Source organism: Gobio gobio (assembly GCF_949357685.1).
Source record: "Gobio gobio genome assembly, chromosome: 8".
In the NCBI taxonomy this organism is placed as follows: Eukaryota; Metazoa; Chordata; class Actinopteri; order Cypriniformes; family Gobionidae; genus Gobio; species Gobio gobio.
Window position 1 is genome coordinate 31,713,362 of NC_137114.1, and position 27,658 is coordinate 31,741,019.

Genomic DNA, 27,658 nt, shown 5'->3' on the forward strand with positions numbered 1-27,658 from the left:
CTGTCGTAAAGGAACAGTGTTGGGAGGCTCAGTAAACCAGAGGTGACCGAAGAGCCTGAAAGAAGAGTACAGGATGTGTGAAAAAGGCCCCTAAAGGGGAATGGCGTCTCAGATACCACTTCCTCTCCTAACACAGGATGTTTCCTACACTTTTCATGTAGTGTCAGGTCAGCACAATGCGTCACATTATGACAAGGCTGGATGAGAATGACACACACACACACATGCAGTCACAGCAGCTGTCTGTTCCTGTGCGCTCCTCATCTCTTTATGAATACAGGATCAAAGCTTAATTCTGTGCCTAACAATGAGTGTCACATTACACGAGCGGATCACTGATATATTTTCAATATTCAGGTTTTCATCATTTCAGTGGTGCACATGTCGTTCTCCACGTGGCCGCACGACGCAGCATGCGTGGGTGAACTGACGCAGTCTCCATGACTCACTCTGACACCGAACCTCACTTACAGCATCATTAATGTCCTTCTGCGTCTGTGGCAGGTGAGCAATCACAGAGCCGCACAGATCAGACCCACTTGCAGCCTCTCGACTGCAGGATTCATCAAACTGCCATGAACATCTCCAGAAATCTACTGATCTTAGCAATAATTGTAAAGTATTTAAAATCTTTTTTTTTTAAATAAATTAAAATGTTTAGCTCTGCTCCAGAAACAATTATCTATTAGCAAAACAAACAAACAATTTGATAAAGATCAAAATGGACAATATGTTGTGGTTGTGGTAAACTTAAAAACACCCAAATGACACCATATGTTCTGCTCTGTCACAGGCTAGAAGTAAAAAAGCAGGGTAAACGATCACCCGCAGATCAATTTAGCAGAATCCAATCCTTTTGTTGTGTGCATAATTATAACATTAAAAGTCATAAATCAAAAATGCCATAGAAAAGTTAAGTCTGAATGGGTTAACCTTGTCATAAAACAGTAAAACTGTATAAAACATACGTTCTTTGTCATTAACATTTTTTATTAATTTTGTTTTACTTCCAAGGTTATCTTAAAATTGAACATGGCACCCCTTTCAGGAAAACAAACAACATCATAATGCTTTTATGCTAGATTCAGGCCTGTACCCATGGCAACATGCTGATAATTTAGCCTTTTAAGCCTCAGACATGTCTAGCACCAGACGTACACCGCTGTTCAAAAGTTTGCGGTCAGTAATATATATTTATTCAGTAAGAATGGAATAAATAGCTTAAAATTAAAGGCCTTTATAATGTTACACAAATGTATAATGTTACGGTTTCTACAAAAAAATTAAGCAGCACACCTGTTTTCAACACTGATAATAATAAGAAATGCAGCACATCAGCATATTAGAATGATTTCTGAAGGATCATGACACTGAAGACTGGAGTAATGATGCTTTTTTGTGTTTATTTAAAATAAGACAAATCTGATATTATTTTAATGTTATGTTATTTAACAGTTGATATAGTTCTTTAATGCTGATCTAACCAGCAGAAGACACCTATAGTTGTGTACTTCGTTACAATGAGCTCCTATTATAACTAGGCTATTCTATACTTTTATCAATTCTATTGAGAAACCATGAGAAAAAGGTGAATAAAGTGAGTCAATGCTTATTATTTTTAACTGTGTTTTGAGGTGTGTTTGTTGTCAAACTCAAATTTTGTTATATTTTGAATGATCAAAAAATGCCATTGTTTTATTTAAAAAAGTGAATAATTGTATTTTATTGACAAAATATTTTAGTTTGTCCTGGATATTTTTTTTTATTATATCAGATAACATTTTAAGCTGTCATTTGGTCATGTTACAATGTGCCCCTCACATGTTACTATTTACCCCACCTATGGGGCCTGTTGTCACATTTCACTTCCATTCTTTCGGGGTAAATCAAGAAAAAAGTATACACTGTTTTAATGAAACAAAACCACGTAATTGTACTAGACATGTCATTGGTGCAATTAATGTGGGGGGAAAAAAAGAAATACTCTGAACAACAAGTGGATTTACACAAACTGAGGAAGTCAAAAAGCGTTAGGTTGTGCCCGCTTTCCCTTACTTCTGGGATATGATGCAAGATAAGCTTTAAAGCTAAAGCCTATGGTACTGTATAACTACCCTTATTAAATATTAGGCTACTGTAAAGTATATAGGCTACATTCATAGTGCTTTTTAACTAAACAGACATAATAAATCTATTAAAATGATTAAGAATGCACTTAAATCCTGAAACAGTCCTAACGTCTCAATGTTTGTGGCTTGTGGCCAGCAGAGGGCGATACATGATTTCAAATAGATTTAGATGGCGCGGCATCCAATTCTATTCAAAAATGCTGTGCAATATTTAGCACTGGCCACATGATTTTCAGGAATCATTCTTAAATGTAGGCCTACATAACTCTCTAATAGCATCATTAAGAAGACAGCTGTGACCAGCATATATCAAACGGCTACAGAATGTGCTACTTTTTTAACACAGCCGTTATTAGGAGCTGAATACCGTGACGATAACAAAATGTGTTTTTACACTTTTGAATGTACTTTATGACGGTTGGGTCCCACCCCGATTCCTTTGTCCAGTGAATTAAAATGTGAAACTCCTGCTTATTAATCTGATAGGGGTTCAGATATGTGGTGCTTGGCTAGTACACAATGTTCAGACATGGCTTGTAAAAACCATAATTGCGTGTAATTTGGCGTCTCTCTTCCGTAATCCAGGACAGTTTTACAAAACGGCAATAAGCAGATGGGTTGTTCCAAACGTTTGTCTCGGCAGGGGCTCGGCACCGGCAGCCCTGTAACACACTCGTTGCAATCCCCAGCTGTCGGCCACATGTGTGCGATGATGGGGTCGTTGAGTCCATACCCAGCTTTACATCATATCCTTTCTTTCAGCGTGGCTGCGGGACACAATGTTGGGGTGAACAGACTGAAGAACCTCGGCTTATCGCAGAGGGTTCTAGGCTCTTCTAGTTGGAGATGGATGTAGTGTGAAAATGCTGAGGAAAGCCCTTCTGTGGATGAGAAGGTGGGGCTGTTGGGCCTAATCCTGTTATCCCAGCCTTCTTAATCCAGCTCCAATCGGTACACCTCTTCAGTCACACAATACAAATGCAAACACACTTCCAATAAAAAATACATCGCAGACATCATGGAGGACATCATAATGCTAGGTGTTGAAGGGATCAAGAAGACCATCTTGCATGGAGGGACAAATGAGAAGCCCAAATTTGTCACAGGAACTAAGGTAGTCCAATAGCCTATAGAAATGTATACACATGTAATAGGTTGTCTTTATGGGATTATATAATCCATTTCAGAGTAGACACAGTAGATTTCCAGACTGATTAATGTCATAATAATTTATGTTTATCTTTGCACTTTGTCGGTTTTCAATAAGATATACGGGCTTGTAAGGGATATACTGTAGGGGACATTAGTACTAATGGCTTATAGATGCTTTTTTGTGTAAATAACAGCAAATTTAACCTAAAAAGAACCAAATCCAACCTTTCTGACTCTTCCATGTTGCATACAGGTGACGTTCCATTTCCGCACCCAGCTCTGCAACGATGATCGTACCGTGATAGATGATAGTAAGAAGGCAGGTATGCCCATGGAAATGGTGATCGGGAACATGTTTAAACTGGATGTCTGGGAGACTCTGCTCACGTCCATGCACATAGGGGAGGTCGCTGAGTTCTGGTGTGATGTCACCGTAAGTATTTTGTGATCCTCCATGTGGTCTTGGTCAGTAGGGGAACAAAATACTCAGTTTGAATAAAAAATGTATTTAAATTGAAACAAACTAAATTGAATTGGATTTATATACAGTCAAACCAAAATGTATTCAGACACCTTCAACATTTTCTCACATTATCAGTTTATTCGCCATAGTTATAAAATGGCAATAAAATATGACAAGAACTCAGAGTTAAACTGTGTCAGAACAAATCCATCTTGATAATGTCAGATAACTTTGATAGAAACAGCTGTCAGCTGTTCAATTTAAGTACACAATTAGATAATACCAATTTAGGTCAACCAATGACCAAGCAATGCTTAATTTTGTTCAGTCTGTAGTGTAAAAGGTCACATTAGCAATTAAAGAAAAACATGGTCAGGTCAAAGTGTCTGAATCATTTTGGTCCCAAATTTTTTATCAATTTTACTGGTAGTCCACTGTATGAAGAATTGTTGGGTATAATGTCACAGTTTACTTTATTTTGCTATCCTCACTTACATAAATGAACTATAGTGTCCTGCACCCACTAGTAAAAAAAATATGTATGAATAATTTTTGGTTTGACTATTTAAAATATATATATATATAATAATTATTTAATGATGATTAATTAATAAGTATAAGATGTATTGTACTTGTCTATTATTTGTTGTATTGTTCAAATCTACAATTGCAATTATATGAATTTATTTGAACTTTCCTCCATTTTACACTTCCTCTAATTCAAATGTTCAAGTTTCTGGAGCAATTTCAATTCTACATCCTCTTGGCTCCTTCAAATTCTCAATGAACTTAAGTAAATAATATATGTGCACTACTGTTCAAAAGTTTGGGGTTGGTAAGAATTTTTGTATATGTTTTTTTGAAAACCTCTCATGCCCTTATGCTCACCAAGGCTGAACAGTAATATTGTGGAATATTATTGCAATTTAAAACAACTGTTTTCTATTTTAATATATTTAAATTGATTCCTATATAAATGTAATTTATTCCTGTGATAGCAAAGCTGAATTTTCGGCATCATTACTCCAGTTTTCAATGTCACTTGATCCTTCTGAAATCATTCTAATTATTTATGTTAAAAACTAATTTTCTGGTGGAAACTGTAGTACTTTTTTCAGGGTTCTTCGATGAACAGAAATTTGAAAAACAATTTCTTGTAACAATGTAAAGGTCTTTACTGACACTTGTGGTGAATTTAATGCATCCTTGCTGAATAAAATAGTGGATTTCTTTCTTTTTTTTTTTTTTTTTTAAATCTTACTGACACCATATTTTTGAACAGCTGTGTATGCATAATTAGACTAAAATAATTCACACCTCAAGTTTGAATGAGGGTCAAAAAAACATTAAATACCATTTAACAAATGCCTCAGACACTCATTATGAAATTAATGTCAGAACAGTATTTCTGTAATTAAAGCTGAATTAAACTGATAACACTTTCAGATGAGACCTAGTGACTGACAATTCAGTCAGGTAATTTTATGTTTGTGGAATACCACAGTGAGTTCCAGACTGGAGCGTGTCATTGCGTAAGCCAGACGGAAAGCTTAAATCTTTACCAAATAGGATTAATCCGAGTTTGTTCCACATGGTATGATCATCATTTACAGCTGCCATCCAAGCTCCAGCACATGAGATATGGGTTACTGTGGCTATAACAGCCTCTAGCATTATAGGAATGCCAAGACAAACACAGTTATGGACACATCCGAAACATAGACACACACTTTCAAGCTTTATAAAAGTGCCATGCCTTTTAAAATAGCTTAATAAATGTATACACTCAAAAAAATGTAAGCATTTTTTTTTAAGATTTACGCATTTCAATTAATAGTAAAATTCCATCAGATTGAATAATCTTTACATATTTTAATTGAATAATTGATTAAAGATTGTTCAATTAAAATGTGTATGAACTATTCAATTCAATTTGATGGAATTTTACTATTAAAATGTGTATGAACTATTCAATTCAATTTGATGGAATTTAACTATTAAGTGAAATGCATAAACTTTTACCCTGAAAAATGACTTATTTTAGAGCTTAACAGTGATTATGTTTTCAGTGTTTAATGTTTTTTTTTCTGTGGCCGAGAAGCACACCGGATTGTATCCAATAGTGGCAAAGAGTCTGCGGCGAATCGCAGTGGGGAAAGATCCAGTGGATTGGCACATCCACACCTGCGGCATGGCCAATATGTTTGCCTACCACAGCCTGGGCTATGACGATCTGGACGAGCTTCAGAAAGAACCACAGCCTCTTTACTTTGTAATGGAACTTCTGAAGGTCTGAATTCAATATTGCTTTTAGGCCCATTGAGAAAAATATTTGCATTGATTTTGAAATGAGCCACTGAATTGAGCTGTTGATATGGATTTCACTCACAGTACGTGAAGAAGAGGTCCCAAACACTGCATTCACATATAAAGAAGGCTTTCTTCAGGCATTTAGGAAGATTTTTAGACTGAAACATTGCCGTGCTAATATATATTTGAATTATTATTTGCAGGCTAGATTAGTGTGAAGGACCTTGTCTTTATTAAGATAATTGCCATATGTGCACTAGCTTTAACCTTTCATAGCTTTGTATTTGTATATCTGCAATATGATTTTGGCTGAAGTATATTATTCAACCTATGGCCTGAAGTAGATCAGTGCCTTCAATTCACAAGAGCAGTACACAAAATGACCACTAGGTAGAGCTAGGGGATCATTTTCAAACCTATTTATCCTCTTCTTTCAAGATACCCATGATATTAAATGGAAATTAATTATATATGAGAAACTTACTACAGTAATCAATAATGGATTTAGGTGCAGCAGCCCAGTGAGTATGACCGAGAGTCCTGGGCTCTGAATGATAAGGAGAGGGTGAAAGCGGTACCTGTGCTCCACGGACAAGGGAACAAGCTCTTCAAACAGGGCCGATATGAGGACGCCACAATGAAATATAAAGAAGCCATTGTGTGTATCAAGAACGTGCAGGCAAAGGTAAGATACATCTCTGCAACTGGTTTTTAATACATTCAGTAGCTTAAAAATGACTATATTCCCTGTTGAAAAAAACCCAGCATATGCTGGTTAGGTATGTTTTGAAGCATGGCAGCTGGTTTGAGCTGGTCCTTAATTGGTCATGAGCAGGTCCTGAGCTGGAGTTAGTTTCTTAGAACCTTAAACCAGCTGCCATGTTTCAAAACATACCTAAACAGCATATGCTGGGTTTTTTTTCCACAGGATTCTGAGGGGAAATGTTTTGATCAAGAAATTATAGAATTATAATGCCACTAATGTAATTTTAATGGCACCATCTCATTGAATCGAAATGTGTATGTTTCTCCAGGAAAAGGCATGGGAAGCACCCTGGCTAAAACTGGAGAAGATGGCCAACATGCTCACTTTAAACTACTGTCAGTGTCTGCTGCACATGGAGGAGTACTATGAGGTCATCGAACACACAACGGACATCATCAACCAGCACCCTGGTGAGTAACTGTAAATTGTCCGTTCTCCCACCATTTATAACGAGAAGTTATAAGTCGAGTCTCAAATGCACCAGCTGAAAGCATTCTATAATTCGTAGGGGCGATGAAAGCCTTCTATCTGCGTGGCAAAGCGCACATGGAGGTGTGGAATGAAGCCGAGGCCAGAGAGGATTTCATCCGAGTGCTGGATCTGGACCCTGGCATGAAAAAGACAATCAAGAAAGAGCTTGCGGTTCTCAAAATGAGAATGGAATTAAAAAATGAGGAGGACAGACTGAGGTACAAGGGCATGTTCGCAAAAATAGCAGGTGAGCAAGAGTCTCTAGAGCTGGAGATTCCAGAGCAAACATCACCAGTACAAGAGAGTCCAGAGGAAGCACCATTTGCAGAAACTGTTGAAGAACAAACAAACTCAATGCAAACAACTTCAGAGCAAATAACTTCAGCACAATCAGGTGCAGAACAAACACCTTCTGAGCTATTAAGCACTGATCACGTGATCCCAAAACTCAACAACTACTCATCAACTCAGAATGCGACTCCAGAACAAACTACCAGAGAAGCTGCTTTTCCAGAACAAACTACCAGAGAAGCTGCTTCTCCAGAACAAACTACCAGAGAAGCTGCTTATCCAGAAGCTGCTTCTCCAGAACAAACTACCAGAGAAGCTGCTTATCCAGAAGCTGCTTATCCAGAACCAACTACCAGAGAAGCTGCTTCTCCAGAAAAAACTACCAGAAAAGCTGCTTCTCCAGAACAAACTACCAGAGAAGCTGCTTATCCAGAAGCTGCTTATCCAGAACCAACTACCAGAGAAGCTGCTTATCCAGAAGCTGCTTATCCAGAACCAACTACCAGAGAAGCTGCTTCTCCAGAACCAACTACCAGAGAAGCTGCTTCTCCAGAACAATTGAACGCTGTACAAACATCCCTGGAGCAATCGATCAAAGAGTCTTAAACTTTTTCAAGAGAAGAGCAACAATGATTTTTGACCTGTTTTACTTACTTACTATGCTTTTTCTGTTGCTTTTCATGTATTTTACATAATGTAAGACTCTACCATAGTGACTGTAGTTTTGCCATTCACGCAAAAAATAGTACTCACTCAATTACTATGTTGAGTTGGCTAATCCGTCAGCAGCATTTCATGTCTCAAAACATCATAATCATAAATTTGATAATTCCTTCACGTGCACCAGTCTTTTTGCATAGGCAGTCATGTAAAGAATTAAATAATATCAAATGTAATAATGAATCGTGTTTGAGCAATTTAGATATTTTTAACTGGAAAATTAAATGTATTTAATGAATTGAGGTCTCCTGGATTTTCTTGATTCTCAAACATTAGATGAGAGAGTGAAAAATTCTGGCTTGCATTTCTTATGTCATAACTTAATATTACACTGCATTTCTTATGTGTCATAACTTAATATTACACTGCATTTCTTATTTCATAACTTACTATTACTGCATTTCTTATGTGTCATAACTTAATATTACACTGCATTTCTTATGTCATAACTTATTACACTGCATTTCTTATGTCATAACTTAATATTACACTGCATTTCTTATGTCATAATATTACACTGCATTTCTTATGTCATAACTTACTATTAAACTGCATTTCTTATGTCATAACTTACTATTACACTGCATTTCTTACACTGAATTTCTTATGTCATAACTTAATATTACACTGCATTTCTTGTCATAACTTACAATTACACTTCATTTCTTATGTCATAACTTACTATTACACTGCATTTCTTATGTCATAACTTAATATTACACTGCATAACTTAATATTACACTGCATTTATGTCATAACTTACTATTACACTGCATTTCTTATGTCAACTTACTATAACACTGCATTTCTTATGTCATAACTTACTATAACACTGCATTTCTTATGCATATGTTCGTATGTACACTTTGTCCGCACTGATGTTCATGAAAGTACTTGCAATGTTAAAGTGCAAACTGGATCAATACCATTACATCACATGATACTGTTTTATGGGGATTCCCTCATCTCTATCCACATTTTTTCAGCACATTCACATGCTCCTTATGTAACCATGCTTGTCATCTGGTCGGGACAACCAAGAACATTGTAACAGACTAATGATTAAGATGGGATTAAATGAGGAACAGCGCATTGCGCATAAATCATTCAAGCATAATCCACTAGTTTGATTAATGAAAGATCATTAAGGTTTTGGGTTGATAATAAGAAACAATAATGGCAGAAGGTGTGCAAGCCTCATGCATTTTTTCCAAATAGCCTACTTTCATTGAGAAAAAATATATATGGGGTGCTTTCTCTCTTCAAGAGAGAAATCCTCCTTTTAACAGCATTTTTGACTAATTAGCTTACTAACCAAATAATCAACAAGAGCTCAAGTAATGTTTGTTTATCACAGAAACACAGGGAGGTATTGCAGCATCCCCAGGGGAAGAACATTGCGAGTGTTGCATGGGGAGTCCTGCAGGACCAGCGCACCTCCATCATTGATGCAGAGGAGGTGAGAGAGGAACATCCCTGCACTCACTGCTGCGCAACTACTTTAACCTGCTGCAACATCACAAAAGAGCGCAAAGCACCCGCTTATTCGTTTGTTTACACGTGAAAACGAGTTCTCTACGGCTTTTAAGACGTTTGGGTAATGCTGCGGTGGAGATGCTGAAGTCCAGATGAGTCGCGTCTCTGTGGTTTAGTTGAGTGTGTGGGCAGAGGAGATCGTCTTCCGATCTGGATTGAACTGAGCGGAACTGAATCCATTAAACAGCATCACAAAGAGAGGATGACCATATCGACATGGGAGGATAATGTCACAGCGACTCTTTGACTTGTTTTAATTAGTTTAGAACAACATTGCAAAGGAACATACTAATAATAATTATCTGGACATCTTAATTCGACGTTTCAAGTCATAACCGTATGAAAACAATCAAACGCGTGATTTGAAGTTGAAAAAAAAATCGTAAATAATGGGAAATTAGCGCCGTCTGACCACTTTTATAATATTTCACATCTGCCAAAAGGAGTTTTTTTCATTCAGAAATATTAACTTTGGATTTCCACAATGGCAATAAACACAGATACGGAGTTTGCGAAATCAAATCTGGGGGAGAGCGGCGGCACGCAACCAGCCGAGACCGAGAAACTCCTCGTGACCACCGAGCCCACCGGGGTGAAGACCTCCAGCTCCTTCACGGTGAATGTCGGGGGTGACAAGGCTCTCGACGGGGATCAGAACGGCCACAGTCTGCCGCTGAGATCCGGGTCAGAGGGGCAGCTCGGATCGGCTCCTCTCTCCCCGTCCAGAGTGAGCCTGAGCCGCACATCATCCACCGGTAATGCAGCCCAAGAGCAGCAGAAACCCAAAGACTACCTCATACTGGTCATTTTCTCCTGTTTTTGTCCCGTGTGGCCACTAAGCATCGTTGCGCTGGTCTATTCAATTATGGTGAGTAGACAGATAAGTTACAATTGAAATTGTTCACGGTGGGTTTTATTTCCACATTTTGTATCACGGACACGAAATTGTACCAAAACAAAACAAAAATCTCTTTTACTTCAATAAACAGTGTCTGTCTGTCTGTTGTATGGCAAGCCGTTTTGCAATAATTCCTTAGCCTACTAGTACTAACGTACTAAGTCTGTAGTGACTATTCATTATATTCTTATTCAACAGTTACTGTAGGCTATCTATTCCCCCCCAGTTGTGTTCACTGATCTACAGTCTCATAAATAGGTAGACTAGCCTAGGCTACTATACAATAAATAAATAGCTAACAAAACTGAAACGAGTAACTATTGGGATAGTTTTACTAAGAAATAAAATGTTAATAGTAGTGGTGTTTTTTTTTGGTTAATAAATAACATCTGAACCACCATAGAATTCAATTCCACTTTTTTTTACTAACAATGGAACAGTTACTTGCTACTGTTGTAATACTGACTAGCAAAGGCATACATACTAGTGAATAAGTACAGTGAAAGTGAAAACAATAGTAGTCGCTAACTGTTGGATTACTTTCTAGCAATTGAAACTATGAACCAAAATAGTTCGACACTAGTTAGTTTTAAATTCATACTATTGAGTATAATTGCTAAAATGACTTGCCATACTCTTGCAAATCATATGCAAAAGCGCAGGAGCTGCATTGAGAGAGCAGAGCACAAATCCACTGACAGGTGTGATTTACAGCCCTGCATATGCTCGCAGTAAACGGACCTGACTGCGTGCTTGGGAGCTATTCGCCAGAAAATTGGTGCAGACTATCTCCACCGCTCATAAGCACCTACACAGCAGAAACTCTGGGGACTGTGGAGCAAAACAGTAATTTAGGAAGCATAAATGGGGTGTGAACTGTTCGTTAAAAGCTAGAAAATGAAAGGAAGCCTAATTTTGATTGAAAGCATTGTTATTGTAGAACAAGCTTTAGGTTCATACCGAGGCAAGCATTTGTTCAAAGCGTACAAATATATTATATACAAATATAATTATTTTAACAACAACAAAAAAGCCAAATAGCATCTTTATTTCCATCCAAGTAACTTGGAGGATCGCACTGTGAGAGTGCACACATGTAGGGTGTGGTACCATTTATCTGTGTTTAATGAAGACATACTGTAGCCTACAAGAGATTGCATCCATGACATACTCTTGTTAGCGGATAACAGTGTGCCCTGCTTGTTCTAATCAAAGATGAGTGCTTCTGCGTTCACTTTTCCATCCTCTCTCTCTGAAAGAACAGTGAATAAGAACCTCAGCAGGATACAAACGAGACTTTCCAGCGTGGTCACGCGAGAGCAGCTTTTGAATACATCATTTCAATACATTTAATAAGACACAACTCAACCATTGTGTGCTCAGTTTTCATTACAACTTTCTAAGTGTTTCAGTGGGACCTGCACTATTGGAGGAACACAAATTAGAGCATTCAATTCTCATCAGTGGAAAGGCGCCATACAAATGTGCTCCAGTTTCTTGTAAAGATCAAAATCCTTTACATTTACAGTACAGAATAATCCCTGCTGTGCCCCTGCCATCTGACTCTTTGTGTTAAGACAGATGGGATATTTAGAGTCCTGGACACTCCTCATGAACCTGATCCAGTTTAAGTTTATGAGAATGCATTGAAAGCTACCAATATTCTTCTGCAAACACCTGTCCTACTGACCACAATCATGCAAATAGCATCTCCCAGTCTGGTCTTTCCACACAAATACAAATAAGCCTTTCTTCCCTACCAACAGTGACAGCTGAAACCAGAGCTGGCTGACAATTTGACAGATCAATTTAGCCTTCTACTATAAAGACCCCTCAGGTTTATTTTGGGTCGTAATTCTTAAAGAGCCCCCATTATGATTTTTCCGGATATTACCTTTGTGTAGTGTGCAATACAGCTGTTTGTGAATGTAAAAGTTCTGCAAGGTTATTGTCTCCCAAAGGAACAACTGAATCTAAACTGCCTAATTCCAGTCTCACTTCCAGCATAAACCTACTTAGGTTTGTTACAAATTTGCATAATTTCCACCTATGGTCTGTCCATGAACAATGACCCAATCATTACTGTTTGTATACAAGTGCTGAGAAAGCCTCCTGAGCTGAAATTCAGATATTTTAACCTGCATTTAATTTCTGACATGCACTGTAAGTGGTAGACCAATCACAACAGACTGGGCCGTCCAATCAGAGCAGAGGAGGCTCTCAGAGAGGCATGGGTTTAGAGAGACAGAATCCTTTATCGAACCGCTTCAGACACTGTGAGAAAAAGAGGTGATGCTGCAATGCATGTTTTGCGAAAATGGAAGATTTTTTTTAAATTATATTTTTTATAGCTTTTTAGATCACATAACAAAGACATGTTATAACAACACAAACTTATGACATAAACACACACATACAGACAATCAGCATAAAAGAAATGGGAAATACACCCACAAATACATACACAAAAAAGCTAAAAAGGCCTACAAGACGCATCCCAACAATACTTGTTTTCTTACATATCTTCTAATATCCCATCAAATATATCTCCATTGTTTTCTTTTTCTCAGAAAATCATAAAGGGGTTCCAAGCATCTTCAAAAGCCTTATACCTGCCTTTAATAATAGGCATTATTTTCTCCAACAACATATTCATTGCCATCTCCTTGAGCCACTCAGCCATCTGCCTACTTGGTGCCAACTTCTCCCAATCAAACGCTACACTGACACTTAGCTTGTAGATTACACATATAGACAAATATATATTCTCTTCTCAATTTAAGGTTACTTGGATATAAATTGAATATTTTTTTTTTGGGTTCAGGAGAAATGGTAACAGTGATTATTGTATCTATCATAGTCTGCACTGCCTTCCAGAATTTCAAGATCTCTTCACACTCCCATACACAATGAAAGTACCTTTACATGAATTGCATTTAGGACAGATGCCTGTAATAATGTAATAATACTGAGGTTGCATTAACTTTTTAGCCAATTATATTGTAGCAATTTCAATCTTGTATTTACAGTTTGCATCTGAGCGTCTCTACAGACCTTCATTGATATCTCCTCATTCCTCATGCCTCTAATCGAGAGTTTGCAGACTCCTGCGGTTCTTCTACAGACATGAAATCAGACCTTTACTATAACAATTTTTAGTCACTTCCTTTTTCAAGATGAATAAAGGTGGTATATTTATAAAACACTTCTGAAATGGCAAAATAAACTCCTTATTTGCAAATACCTAAATCTAGTAAACCCTTCTCGAAATAACTCTATCTACAAATCCTTTTAAAAAAAAAAAAAAAAACTTTCTCTGCCCATAATCTGTTCTGCCTGGAAAAAATAGGTATTTCCTCATTTAGGGCCGTAATGAGATAATGAATTTGTATATGAGATACTAAAATATCTCTGCATTTCATGCCACACACTTACCATGTTTGAAACTATTGGATTCGTAACATTTTCCTTCATTTTCTTGAATATTCATATAGTCATACAAGTACGTTTCCAGAGTACTTAAATAAATAAATTAAATATTTATAAGTTAAATAAATCTGATTTAATTGAATTTTCTTTCCAATTCTAACCATGCAGTCATGGGAAGATGAGAAAAAAATACATCATAAATCTTAATTGAGCTGCCAAATGGAAGTTTTTTTTAATGTAAACCTATTGTAGGAGACCTCCCAAACAGGAACCTTATAGGAACCTGTAAAATAGCATAATATAAAGTGATTTAAACGTTTAGCATCATTAAAAAAATAATACAAAAGATAAATAAACGAGAGAAAAAAAATACAAATAAAATGTGTATAGGATTTCTATTAAAATTTGGATCTTAACTTCTGGGTGAGGCTTAAACTGGAAAATTCTTTATAGTTTATTACAAACTTAAACAGCTAAGCAACAAAACAATTAAAGGTCATGTCATTGTATATCTTGTTTGGTAAGTTTAAAACATTAAAATAGGCATACAAATGGAAAATAATTATTATAATATATGAAAAATATACTATTTAATGTTAATGTTACTTTTGACAAGTTCGGATTTCTGAGACGAGCACAATAAAAAGCTCAATCATCTGATTTGAACTGGAAATCACACTGCACATTTTCATTTATGAAGTTCACAACTTCACACTAGTCATATCGGCTTTGCAGGCTAATCAGTCTAACATTTCCCCCCCATTATTCCCAAGTCAATATTTTTGCCTTTCTGAAAAAGGTCACTAAATACTTTAAAAATAAGAGCACAAAGATGACATGAGAATAATAGACATAATTTTGTGGCTTTCACTGGTCACTAGTAAAATATTTGGGTTTTATTTTGTGTTTCTTGTGTTCATGACACATGGGCTCATAGCCACAGACATCTAAACAGTTCCTCTCAAAGCAATTGTAACTGGCAACATAGCAAAGTGTTGTACTGTAGGTATGCATCAGGAACGCCAAAATCAATGAGCTTACAGAGGCAATACAGTGGCAAATAAGATGTTATGGTAAGCTGAAGCTCATGGAAGCAGAAAGGAATCATTTTCTGGGCATGGGGAGGTGGAGTGGATTGTATTGGCCAATCCCAGTGCAACGGGAGGACCAGTAAAGCTGTAAACTGCACACACTGCAGCTTCTGCTGGTAAAATATGGTAAGCAGAGCTGCTGAATAGCTTTGTTTCTGTGTCCGATATTACATGACATTATAACAGGAATTTGAGACTACGATGGGCTGCCATTTTCTGCTTTTCCAGCTTTTCAATACCTCATATGAAATAGCTTTGGAAAATATTGATGCGTTAAGCAGCTTGTTGCTCGTCTCTCAAACAAGCCCTATTGTAATATGGTGTCATCATGTTCTCACAATGCTGAGTGAAACATTACATTATGAAAGCAAACAGCCAGCGAGATCATGTTTCCAGCGCACCTGCTCATGCACTGACAACAGAAGCTTGTTTCCATGTGCAAAATTGAGAGACTGGAGACAAATAAATAAAGAAATTGACTAAATAAATACATTAAAAACTAGAATGAGGAAATATGAATAATAAAAAATATAAATAAAGTTCAGGGAGGCAACGACATGCAGATATGATTGTTTTAATGTTACTTCAGATAAACGATAAATGTCTGATTTAAACGTTCTACACTATCGATCAAATTTTTGTTTAAATGAATGAAAAATAAAACACTAAATACTAAAACAATTTTAAATGTTAAAAGCGAATTTAGGCATTACAACATTATACTGTGCAGTATGAAAATGCGTATTCATTTTCAAATTTCCTAAAGAATTACAAATAATTTTTAAATATTATCTTTAAGTGAACACTAGATGATGCCAAAAAGCTAATCGAAATATAAAAATCAACCTGCACAATTAAATATATCGATATACTATATCCAAGGTATGTAAAAAAAAAAAAAGGTTAAATATTTAAATAATGATCTGTAAGGCAATTATTATCGACCCCTTCACTAAATTAATTTAAAACTGCACTTCCTTTAACCATTTAATGCATGAATGTTTTGCCAATCATTATTACATACTTGTGTCTTTAGCGACTGGGACCTATATCTAACACACGGATGGATCTCTACCTGTCGTGATAATATAAAACTCTTCTGATATTAGAGTAACAATTAAAGAAGAATAAAATCAAGCATATTTTGTTACCTTTTAGAGCTTGGAAGGGTTTATTTTGAGCAGATGAGCTCATTTCCCAGTACATTCAGCATCTGGCTCATATTCACGATTGGAAACATATTGTCAAAACTATCACTTTCAACATCTTTAAAATCAATATATTGATCGCTGACAGCTTCACCAGATCCACCATCAAGTGAAAGTGACAATATTTGATTGCGTTCAGCGCTTGCTCTGAAGTACATTTCAAGTTTTGCTGATGGTACTTCCTTTTCTTTTGTTTTCTGCCTGCGGTAACTATGAGTGAAACGTCACTTCATCATTGTGTATCAGACATTCATAAAAGGGAATTGCACTTATTGAGTCACGATTTAATTATTGTTGTGCAGAAAAAAATATACTTAAAGGGTCACTTCAGTGATTTAGCATTAAGCTTTGTATCAGTATAAACCCCGTAGTATATTTGAATTATGGTACTTTCCCCCCAACTTTTCTCATCCGCCTGAGATGAGAGAATTATGCATTTTATTTCTGGAAAAAATCCTGTATATATATCGTCATTTTGCGTCATCGGAGGATTTTTTGGCCAGAGGCTAAAGACTACAGCCAGTAGAGGGAGCTGTTCCGCATGTTTTCAACCCGCCCACAGAATGTAAGTGCGCTCGGCTCGGCCTCGGGCATTCATAACCGGAGCGGTGCAGAGCAAAGTGAGTGTTTCAACTTTTCAATGAATTCCTATGAAAGTTTAGCTTCCATATGCGATCAGAAAACGCGCCAGACTGGACACATGCTGAGAATGACTGCCGTGCTTACCTCAGCTCTGCTCAGCTCTTACTTCGCTCTCGTGATGAATGAAATCTGACACTGCTGCGTTTGTCCTGTGACTTTCGTTCGGCTCAATGACACTTTATTGAAAAGACACGGTCAGTTTTTAATTGTAGTGTTTATTCTCTAACTGAACGAAATGATTGTATCATTATGAAGATCAAATCGACGCTGGGGGCGGTGTAGGGAGTGGCCTCGTAGGGCAGCGAAGCAAGTGCATTCTGGGAGTTGTCTTTCATCCACATGAGACAAAAATAATTTTTCAGTCTTTTCTCAGTCTAGAAGGCACCTAATTCAAAAATAATGTCCCATTTCTACTACATAAATGACACCGTTTAAATACACATTCATCTTCCCAGCGCTGAAGTGCCCCTTTAAACTGTTACACACATCAGGTCATTAGCGACCGGGAAACAAGCATTTTTTTTTGTTATATCGTTTATAATGACTTGATTGAGGAATACTAAGAAGGTTGATGTCAAACTACTTTTGTGTTTCAGCCTTAGTTCAACACCTTCGGACTTGACAGGAAGGTAGTGAATGACGTCCCGGGTCACTAAAGACCTGAGGCATGCGTTTAAGAGTTAATGTTGCCGCCTGCAGTCTTGACTAATGGCCTGAAAAGAAGGTAGCTATTATTAGTAATAATTGCAGGAAAACATTTAGTTTTACCAACAGAAAAAAAGAAAGAAATATGCTTGAATGTGGTTCTAATTATTACTGTTATTATAATCAAATTAATAAGAAAAAATGATAAAGTATTGATTCCTTGTTGTAAATGAATTTATTTTGGACTAAACAAAAAATAAGAGGGGGGACTTTGCCTCCATTGTGCAGGTTTTCTACAGTCACTCCTCTTTGGCTGCTGGCATGGCTGTTTATAATTAATGGCTCAGGCTTGTGAGGGAACGCTAAGAGCTCCTGTTCACTCCCAGGCTGCAGCAGGAGATGGAGAAGGGGGAGGGGAGCTTTTCTGTGTTCATGGGAGAAAGTGAGGAGAAAAGGGGGTCTTCAAATCGGCCCAGAAGAATTGGCAAAGACTTTCCAGTTCAAGAGAAATATATTACAGGCCAAAGCTCCTGGGGAATCAGCGTTATCCATTTGCCGTGTGACGGGACCACGCCCCTCCTCTGCTCGGAAAAGCCGCACAAAGCCCATTAGAATCCACTGGCGTTTCTGAGCATTCTCTAAACCGCAGTCAGGCAAAATGCACCTCAAAACACAAAGAGCCGGAAGCTATTTGCGCGGCTGCATCACGACGGCACACGACACATACTGCACTGTCATCCTGCTAAATGAAAGCAGGTGAGAACGGCCGTGAGATTGAAATGCTAGAATGGCAGATGGCATTTTACTACACAGTATCTTCAAAGGACCCACACTGATTGAAAGCGCTGATACGGCTTTCCGCAGCGATTAGGGAATCAATAACGTTGTGCTGCTCCGGCCACATATTATACCCCTGCAAGGATGTCAGAGCCAGTCTGCAGTATTTGAACTGAGACGATGGGTCGGTTAGCATGCTCCGGCTCTTTTTAAAGTGCCATAGGACTTAATCTACATCTGCAAAACAGATACTGAAGTATATTTCACAAGACAAAATAACTGAAATCACACAAACGATGCAGTTCAGAAGTTTAGATAGCCTTTGATCTTAATGTTGCTGTGTGCAGGCTTTTGTGAGAGTCGTATGAGTCCCTCAATTGTGCCAAATCTGGACATCAACATTGAGTCATATGGTTGAGAACTTGTTCAAACTTAATGCTCTTGGAGGAAACGATCATTTGTTCTACCGTTCAAAAGTTTGGGGTTACTATTTATTTTTAAAGAATATTTATAATGTTACAAAAGAGTTCTATTTCAAATAAATGCTGTTCTTTTGAACTCTTGTTTCCATAAAAATATTTGTTTTCAATATTGATAAGAATGACCAAATCAGCTTAAATTCAGCTTTGCCATCACATGAATAAATTACATTTTGAAATATTAAAATAAATAGAAATATAATTGCACTATAATTATAATTGTAATAATATTTCACAATGTAACTGTTTAATGCATTTTTTTTTTTAAATCAAATAAATTCAGTCTTGGTGAGCATATTGCTTTCAAATTAAAAAGTATATATTATTGACCCAACCCTAAACTCCTGAATGGTACTGCTCATATATATTTACAATCTTTGAAAAAGACAAACATTAAGATTCTGTAAGCGAGGCATGAGCAGAACTCAATACTGTGGCTCCAAGAGTAACAGGTAAACTGCAGCTTGACATTGTGGAAGCAGAGCCTCCCTGTGGGTGAGGGAAGATTGTGTGTATGTGATGGGGGAAGCTCTTCAGTTTCTCCAACAAAACCAGTTTGATACAGCTGTAATCCTATCTGCGATTGTCCTACTGTGTGCTCTAAGTGAACGCTGAAGACATGATTAAGAGGATAATGGTTCCACAGTCGGCCTTTCAGTCTTTGGTTGTACATTCACCAGGGATGAATGTGAAGGCGGCTTCCTACTGTTTTTGTAAACTTTATGGATTTCTGAGCACAACTAATTGTCAACATTTGAATTTTTCTTTTCTCAACTTGACAAATATCATCTTAAAGGGATAGTTCACCTAAAAATGAAAATTCTGTCTTCATTTACTAACCCTCTTATCATTCCAAACCTGGATGCAAATGTTTGTTTTTTGTGGAACACAAAGGAAGATATTTTGAAGAACGTTGAAAACCAAACGCCTACTGACTTCCATTGTTTGGACATTTCTTATGCTTCACAGAATAATAAAGTTATACAGGTTTGGAAAAGCATGAGGGTGAGTAAATAATGACAACATTTTAAAAGATACCTTTTTCTTATGTCATATGGAGTGTTTCCCCAAACTATAGTACATCATAACGGGAGCTGTCAAGTCAGAAGGTGCTGAACTAAGGCTGAAACACAAAAGAAGTGTGAAATAAATGTGTGAAAACTTGTTACATGTTGACAAAAAAATATCTTTTATTTCAATCCTTTTACCAGACGTGGTAATATAGCAAAAATTTGCTTTTGTAGAGCAACCAAATCGACCTGAAACGAAGAGTAGTTTCTATTCAACCTGATGTGTGCTCCCTATTGTCCGCAAAAAATGAACAGTGTAGAAAATCATATTGAAATTTTTTCTTGACCATCTGGAATCTGGACCCCCACATTGGCCCCCCCACTATGCCCTACTTAGATAATGCTTTTGGGAATCAAGCCGTACATATTAAGTACAACTTACTTGCTATTAAAGTCCTACTTAGTGCTTCGAGAAGTCCATTCAGCACCTTGGACAGCGACGCCACTCCTGAGTTTCTTTTATGATAACGTGAGATTGCGTCACATCACAAGACGAAAAACCACGGCGTTGTGATGGAGAATGGAATTAGCATTTGAGTGTGGGGAGATTGGTTGGCCACTGTGTCAGAGGCTTTTTCCTGCACAATGTATTGCTCAGTATTGATTACTTTAATGCAGTCTACTGGAGAGGCTCTCCCTAGGGCACACTGACCATCTAATGGGTGGCTGTGGCATAGGGCTGCACTAATAAGGAAACACGTTTATCAGCTCACCTGATCCTATATCCAAATCACTTGAACAAATCACATTGACCTCTGACCTTTTTCTTCCCTGCATATTCACATCTAGACTTCAACCGATGGCTTAACTGAAAACGAGTCTATTGTAACGGATTATATATGCATACTTTTTTTTAATACATTCATTCTTTTTTGTCTCGCTACAGTCCAGAAACAGTCTACAGCAGGGGGATATGGATGGGGCAAGACGCCTGGGACGCTTGGCGCGGCTGATTAGCTGTGTTGCCATCATTGTGGGCCTCCTTAGCATCATAATCTATGTGGTGGTTGCAGGTACGTTTTATTACAAGCTTTGATTTTGTCATCTAGACACTACAAGACATGATAGATGTGTGACTTATTTTGAGTCGGAAATCACAATGAGCCGAGAAATGTGAATTTTTTATATTTTGTGTTGTTTTTGATTAATTAAAGTCTCGACTTTCAGATTATGCCTTTCTTTATCAAGAAATTCAAATACATACATTTCGTTTTGATGCTATTTTGGTGAATAGAAAGTGCAAATGAACAGCTATTTGAAACAGAAATATTTTTGTAACAATGTAAAAGTCTTTACTGTCACTTGATCAATTGAATGTGTCCTTATTGAATAAAAAGTATCAACTAATAAAATATTTTATGTAACGTAATTATTTGATATGTTTGAATAAGTCTGTCAAAAATACCTGAAAAAGTTATGACAGCCACCATTTACATGATTATATCTCGACAACAGTTTGGAGTAGAAACAATTATATAACAGAATTTCATTCAGACTCGAAATTAGTCTCTAGGCCAAAATGACTCGCAGTCTGTGATATGTTTGATAGGTTTCTTGTATTTCCACACTCAACGTTGCTGTTATGATTCATATGCTCTTTTTTCTGCTCTATCCTCAGTAACTGGGAAGGGGACAAAGTAAGATGAGAAACCCATCTACAGCACTACTGCAAAAAAACTCACACACGATGTAATTAAAATAAGATCTCCCTCTTAACAGCAATGCCACAGAAGTTGAAAAAGAAACAAGGACTGTAGCGACTAAATAAGATCTGATTAAATAGCAAAAATGCATGCAGTAGGTTAGCATGCTCAGTGAAAAACAAAAAACAAAATCCCATATGTTAAAATGAACAGTGATTGCTTGCGTTATGTAAATGAGAAACATTGCTGTTTCGGCAAGAACTCGCCTGAGGGTGACACAAAGGACGAGGGGACGTTTCTCAAAGATGGTCTTTGAAAACATGGCTATGCCCCGGCAAGCTGCATTTTAACCTTATATTACTCCTGGTTGATCTTGCATTCGAAAATTATGCACCGAAATATTTGCAACATAACTACCGATGTATGTTTTATAAAAAGATTTATATGTGGAGTTTAAGCTACGGGAATGAACTAGGGATGACAAGACTGTTAGAGGCCTTGTCAGACTTAACGGTAATGGTCATTGGGGTTGGAGTTTTCATTTTTGTTCATTTATTTTGTAGGTTTTGATTATAAAAATGACCACGTGCATGTCTGATCTTGTATGTGAATAAGTGTCAGCATTTTTCATTCCTATCCTTTTTTATCTGTGAGAGTAGTGGTTATCTACAGATGGGAATGTACATCATTGTCCAGTGCGTGTCCAATGCTTTATTTTCTCAATGGCACAAAGTTCATGGAGAGCTCTGTCCTAGCCATAGGGCTCCACTACACGTCCTATACTAGTATAGTTTCCTTCAGAGAGGCAAGACTGTAATGTTACGCATGCCATGCCTCTCTCCTGACAAAAACTGCTGGAGCATGGACATTCACCTAGAGGCATGCAACGGCCAGCACCATTCTGTGCCAAGACCTTTATATCAGTATGCTAAACAAATCAAAGGACTATTCATCGTTTCCAGGGTTCTTTCCAGGACAGAATGCCAGTTTCCCTGTCATAAATCTCCCTTACGTAACCTTTATAAATATGAGATATATATCAGCATATTTATAGAAATATTTAGGCATGCTGTGGGTGGACAAAACACTCTTTTTATCTTCACCAAGAATGAGCTTGTTTAAGGGACTTTTCTTTGACACGTCTCACAGTGTTTGCATCTCTGACTGCTAATTCATCTATCTGCTGATATTAATGAGACAAAATTACACAAATTAAATATGAGATTGTAAAAATGGAGGTACAGATACATAACAGCACTTATCTGGTTAGTTAGACTGAGGGAGGGCTAGGAAGGAAACATTCCACAGCACAGTCCATTGATCCGCTTCATTCATACTGAATTAAGTATTTTACTGCCCTGTCCTAAATTTCTAAGCACCTGATCACTTATTTTTCATCATTATTCTCACGTCATGTCGATACTTTTGTATGACCTTCATGTATAATCTCCTGAAACTAGACTGTTAGCACCGAAACACCCAAGACTTCATTTATAGGCATTGTACTGTATAATTTACTGTTTTGTGAATTCATGTGATCTAATGCTCGTTTTTTTCTCTCTAGAAATTGATGCTACTCATAACTATTTTGTTCACTATAAGCAATTGTGTTACTGTGTAGTTCATAATAACCATTAGACCAATATGAATGAGATGCAAAAATGCTGCTATGTATCTTTTAAAACTGTGATTTATTATGTACAACATATGTTTTTCTATGTACCTTTGCAAGTGTGAAATAAACATTAACATGCATGGTCCACAACTTGCTTGCAGCTATTGATCCTGTACAGCACAGTGGTGGAGAAACATAAGCAATTAGAAATTAGCATAAGAAATGACTGCATTAGCAGAAAAGTTAGATTGTTAAGCGTACCACACAAAGAAACACAGGAAGACAACAACTTTCAAAGCCTTCTTGCCCATTGCACAAATACATAAGCTTCATTTTTCATGCTCCTGACTTTTGCTGCTGTAAATAATGCATGGCTAAGGAAATGGCACAAGATCTACTGGCTGATTTTGCACTTCCCTGGTTCTCTGATCTCTAAGTATGGCCCTCTGCCCAGCCTCACTCCAGCACTCAGCACTAACAGCGCTCTCTCAGTGACACAAAGTGTTTAAGTACACACAAATCTAGCCACCAGCTTAAATGAGACTAAAGTGCCATTATTAGTCATCTAGAATCACAATCTGAAATGGTTTTATTTGCAAGGGAAAAAACAAAGACAAAACAGAGATTTTTGTCAGCTGAACACCACGGATCTACATTATTTATTTGAAGCGAGCTGTCGAAGAATGTAAATTCTTGTTTTAAATTAAAAATCATTTAAAACAAGAAAAAAAATGGTATTAAATAAGCCACTTTTTTATTTTAATTCACCCGCACTAGTTTTCTTTTCCTTTTAAGAACAAGGGTTCACATGGTCTTGAAAAAAAAGAGGTAGCCTAATTTAAAAAGTGTGATTTCTAGACCTGAAAAAAATCTCCATTAGCATTTTTATAATGAATACACTGTAGATTTTTATGAATAAGCACGCCATACACTGTGAAATATTTTATCAGGTGAAATTGTGCGTACAAAAATCTTTTAAAAATTATTCTTTTTAACCCTTATCCAGTAAATCATGAACAACATGGAAAAGTCCTTTGAATATTGTTGACAAGATTTATTGCCAATGCACCAGCCTCAACCATCTAGTTTGCCTTTGCATGCACAGGGTGAAATTTCCATATTCCTTTCGAGTGGTTGGTTAATATGATTTACACAAGACAGACATGTTTCTGAATAAACATCCTTTGTTGGTGCAATAACACGTACCAACAAATTAGTTTAGGAGTAGTGTTAGAGCACAGGACACAATTCATGAGATGGTTTAAGGTTACTGTAAGGGCTATATTTTGTTTAAATGGGTGTTGATCCAGGATTACAAACTACTTTGATAAATTGTGAAGGAAAAGGTCTCAAGATCAAACTCTTTGCAAAATAAAAAAGTGAAGACCTACATACGAGACACAGGATGGTCCCAACAAAGATGCATTTGAGTATTTACTGAAATGCAGTATAAAGTAGGCCAATGGTGTCCAGTTCTGCTCTTGGAGGGCCATTATTCTCCAAACCTAATTGAAATCACCTGAACCAGCTACTCAAGTTCAGGATTACTAGGGGTGCGTTTCAATCAACTCCCTAGTTCAGTAGTCATGGCACGGATCAGGGAGTCGGCCATTTTCTCAATCACAAAATTCTTCCAGTGCACTGACACGTTTGCTCTCAAAAAAAAATAAAAAATTCACACAAACGCATCTATGCTCACAATCACTATCAGTGCAAAACTTGTGAAACAAATGTTGCACAGATATGTAACAAGGAAAGTATCTATAATATAATGTCAGAAAGATATCAGTTCTGCTGTTGCTTATAAATACCAATATCAAAAGTCATCAGTGTCCCAATGTGCAGTGAGCCGGAGTCCTTACTAGTGCCTGAAATAGGGAAATGATTGAGACACCCAAGATACTTCCAGGCAAGTGTGTTTGGGCAGGTTGCAGCTAAACTCTGTATGACATTGGCCCTCCAGGAGCAGGATTGGACGCACGTGATGTAGGCCGATTGTCAAAACAGTCACTACACCCAGGAGTAACTTTAGGTTACGACTCGCTCAAGGACACAATGGTGACAGAGCAAGATTGTGATCTCTAAGTCTCCCGTTTCACTCACACTGACTACTCAGCATTTGTAACTTTTTTGGAAGGCAGCCCAGGAAACCAAGTATTATATGACCCTCTCTACCTATTCACACTCAACTCACGCATTACAGCATGGCTGCAGGTATTGACAAAATCAAGCAGAGAGGGCTTCAATTTATAGTCTTTAAGTTAAGAGAACAGTTTTGCTTGTAGTCTACTTTAACCTTTACAGAGCCAAGGAATAAAGACTCTTATTAATATTCAAGTGCTGCCATACCTCAAAAATCATGAATAGTAGAGTAGGTAATGTGTGTCATGTCTCCATTCTCACCTCAGGTCAGTTAGGAGTCCCATTATAAGATCACTAGGAAAAAACAAAAAGGGCAACATATAGAGCAAAACTGGAGATGACAAAAGATTTACTAATTTATTCTCTGGGCTGGTGTAAAGAGAACATGTTTCAGTCAGCAGGGGAGGAGAGGAGGCTGATGACAGCTTCCTGTGGAGTTCTGTGGGTGGCCTACTAACTTCCAAATGACTGCTGCAGAGAAAACAACAAGGTACCTCATTTGTGACTTTAAAACTTCTTCTAATTTACAATACAATGAACTATTTGGAAATATGTTGAGAAACCCATACTATGGCGTTTTGTGATCATCCTTTGGTCAATGAGGTCCATTTTATCCCTCAGTCCCTCAACATTTGTACTGTATTTCAGGGCACTTGGTCAATGTATTGACTGGAACAGTAGGAGACTGAGGTGACCTTTAGATAATGGACAAACAGAGAATATAGGAAAAAGGAGGAAAGATTTCTTTGTTTCAAACAGCTCATTTTAGTTTATTGTTTTGGGGAAGCCGATGTCTCCATTGAGTGGATTGTATTGAGTTTGTGTCTGACCGCTCCAAATGTGGCAGATACATCAAGAAAGGATCAGTACGTTAGAGCTGCTCAGCAGAAAAAGCTCACTTTTATGTAGGGGACATCATTTGTCAACATAAGAGGGAATGAGAAACAGGCTTATGATAATAAGGCCCCCAATACTTCTTTCTTTTTCCAACAACCAAGCTACATGGTGTGCCGGTCTTACCTATACATGCAATCACTGTGCCAGACTTTCACTTTCCAGGGATCGATGTTGTTCAGCTTGTATATTCATCACGTTAAAGTTCTGGTCTGTTTCTGTCTCTCACGCTCCAGTTCCATAGAAGGAGCTGCTTGGTTGTAAATCAGTTTAGACAAGCAGACTGTTGGCTGAGAGATATTCCTAACTGGAACATGCTCTAAACTTTGAAACACATCAGTAAAGGCATAAAGAATTAGCACCTTGAAAGAGAAGGGTTTGACATATCATGAGCTGCAATGCAACTATTTTATTGTTGGACTCTTATTTCCCAACAGTGTAATATGTAATTGTTAAGAGAGTTTAGAAATATCTAAAAAATAGAAGCTTTAGAGGACGGACCTCTAGTGTTTCACACACATTTTTAATATTCTGTATATGAATAATTTATTAATTCACAAAGTACACAGCATGATGAGAAACCCTCTTACTAAAAGGATCATCAAATTAAAACCCTCTTCCGATTAATAGTATACAGGAACAACACAACGCCATGTTGATGCTTTACAGCATCACTCTTTTTTTCAAAGCCAGTGTGTTATAATATATGCTCTCTGAAATCTATTCCTGTTAGTAATTTGGTCTCCAGTCCCAGTTCACATCTGAACAGCGCATTGTTTGTAGTACAGAAACAAAAAAAAGGCTCTTAGAGCTAAACCCCTTTTGATGCTAATTACAAATAAGGTCCATGCTGGCCACAATCAATCCTGTTTCCAGGCTAGGCCAGATAGGCTTCTCTTTGTAGCCCCAATGGTCCGTCTCTCACTGAGCCCTTTCTCAAGGGTTTGCCACCTCTTTGCAGAACACCCCCTAAAAGTAGTCGGTTAGCTCCCCTGTTTGTCAGTGAAATGCATATAGTAGCAGAAGGATGGTACAGATGCCAATGACTCCTCCCAGAATTAAGGAGTCCCGCCTCTTCCTCAAATTGATCCGCTGTATTAGGTTATTGATGGCAGGGAAACGGTCTAAAGTAAAGGTCAGTTAAGGAAATAAAGGGATATAGCAGATTGCCTTTCCTCAAAAACTGACAGCAGGTATTTTTCAGGAAAATTTGTTTCAATTTGTCCTATATAAATGTGACCTATGTAATTAGAAGAGAGCTCTTCAAAGAAAATATTATAGAAATCT

General features: G+C 37.3%; 3 protein-coding genes across 6 annotated transcripts in view; 2 read left to right on the top strand and 1 right to left on the bottom strand.

Moving 5' to 3' along the window:
* Nucleotides 1-2,762: 2,762 nt before the first annotated feature.
* On the top strand, nt 2,763-8,869 carry aipl1 (aryl hydrocarbon receptor interacting protein-like 1). Its single transcript, XM_079824271.1, has 6 exons — nt 2,763-3,243; nt 3,535-3,714; nt 5,846-6,034; nt 6,563-6,739; nt 7,089-7,230; nt 7,329-8,869. Exons 1-6 carry the CDS (start codon nt 3,148-3,150, stop codon nt 8,186-8,188), a joined length of 1,644 nt encoding a protein of 547 aa, XP_079680397.1. The 5' UTR covers nt 2,763-3,147; the 3' UTR covers nt 8,189-8,869.
* An 877-nt stretch (nt 8,870-9,746) lies between these two features.
* trarg1a (trafficking regulator of GLUT4 (SLC2A4) 1a) lies at nt 9,747-23,483 on the top strand. Its single transcript, XM_079824273.1, has 3 exons — nt 9,747-10,706; nt 20,964-21,090; nt 21,696-23,483. The coding sequence occupies exons 1-3, from the start codon at nt 10,323-10,325 to the stop codon at nt 21,716-21,718; spliced, it is 534 nt and encodes a 177-aa protein (XP_079680399.1). The 5' UTR covers nt 9,747-10,322; the 3' UTR covers nt 21,719-23,483.
* Nucleotides 23,484-23,901: 418 nt separating this feature from the next.
* gosr1 (golgi SNAP receptor complex member 1) overlaps nt 23,902-27,658 on the bottom strand; it is a 47,621-nt gene continuing 43,864 nt past the window's right edge. The window contains exons 9-11 of one of the 4 annotated variants that reach the window (XR_013817105.1): nt 26,498-27,495; nt 26,047-26,172; nt 24,382-25,948 (exon numbers count right to left, since the gene is read on the bottom strand). Coding sequence is in view for 1 of the 4 variants with exons in the window: in XM_079824272.1 (XP_079680398.1) it covers nt 27,371-27,495 (125 nt within the window). In the remaining 3 variants the exon portion in view is untranslated. Of the gene's footprint in view, nt 27,496-27,658 lie in introns of all 4 variants that reach the window. The other 3 variants (XR_013817104.1, XR_013817106.1, XM_079824272.1) reach the window with 3 other exon arrangements.

Coding starts and splice junctions, on each gene's coding strand:
- trarg1a (XM_079824273.1), top strand. CDS start 10,323: ATGGCAATAAACACAGATACGGAGTTTGCGAAATCAAATCTGGGGGAG. Junction 10,707..20,963: donor CGCTGGTCTATTCAATTATG/GTGAGTAGACAG, acceptor GTCTCGCTACAG/TCCAGAAACAGTCTACAGCA. Junction 21,091..21,695: donor AATCTATGTGGTGGTTGCAG/GTACGTTTTATT, acceptor CTCTATCCTCAG/TAACTGGGAAGGGGACAAAG.
- aipl1 (XM_079824271.1), top strand. CDS start 3,148: ATGGAGGACATCATAATGCTAGGTGTTGAAGGGATCAAGAAGACCATC. Junction 3,715..5,845: donor AGTTCTGGTGTGATGTCACC/GTAAGTATTTTG, acceptor GTGGCCGAGAAG/CACACCGGATTGTATCCAAT. Junction 6,740..7,088: donor TCAAGAACGTGCAGGCAAAG/GTAAGATACATC, acceptor ATGTTTCTCCAG/GAAAAGGCATGGGAAGCACC.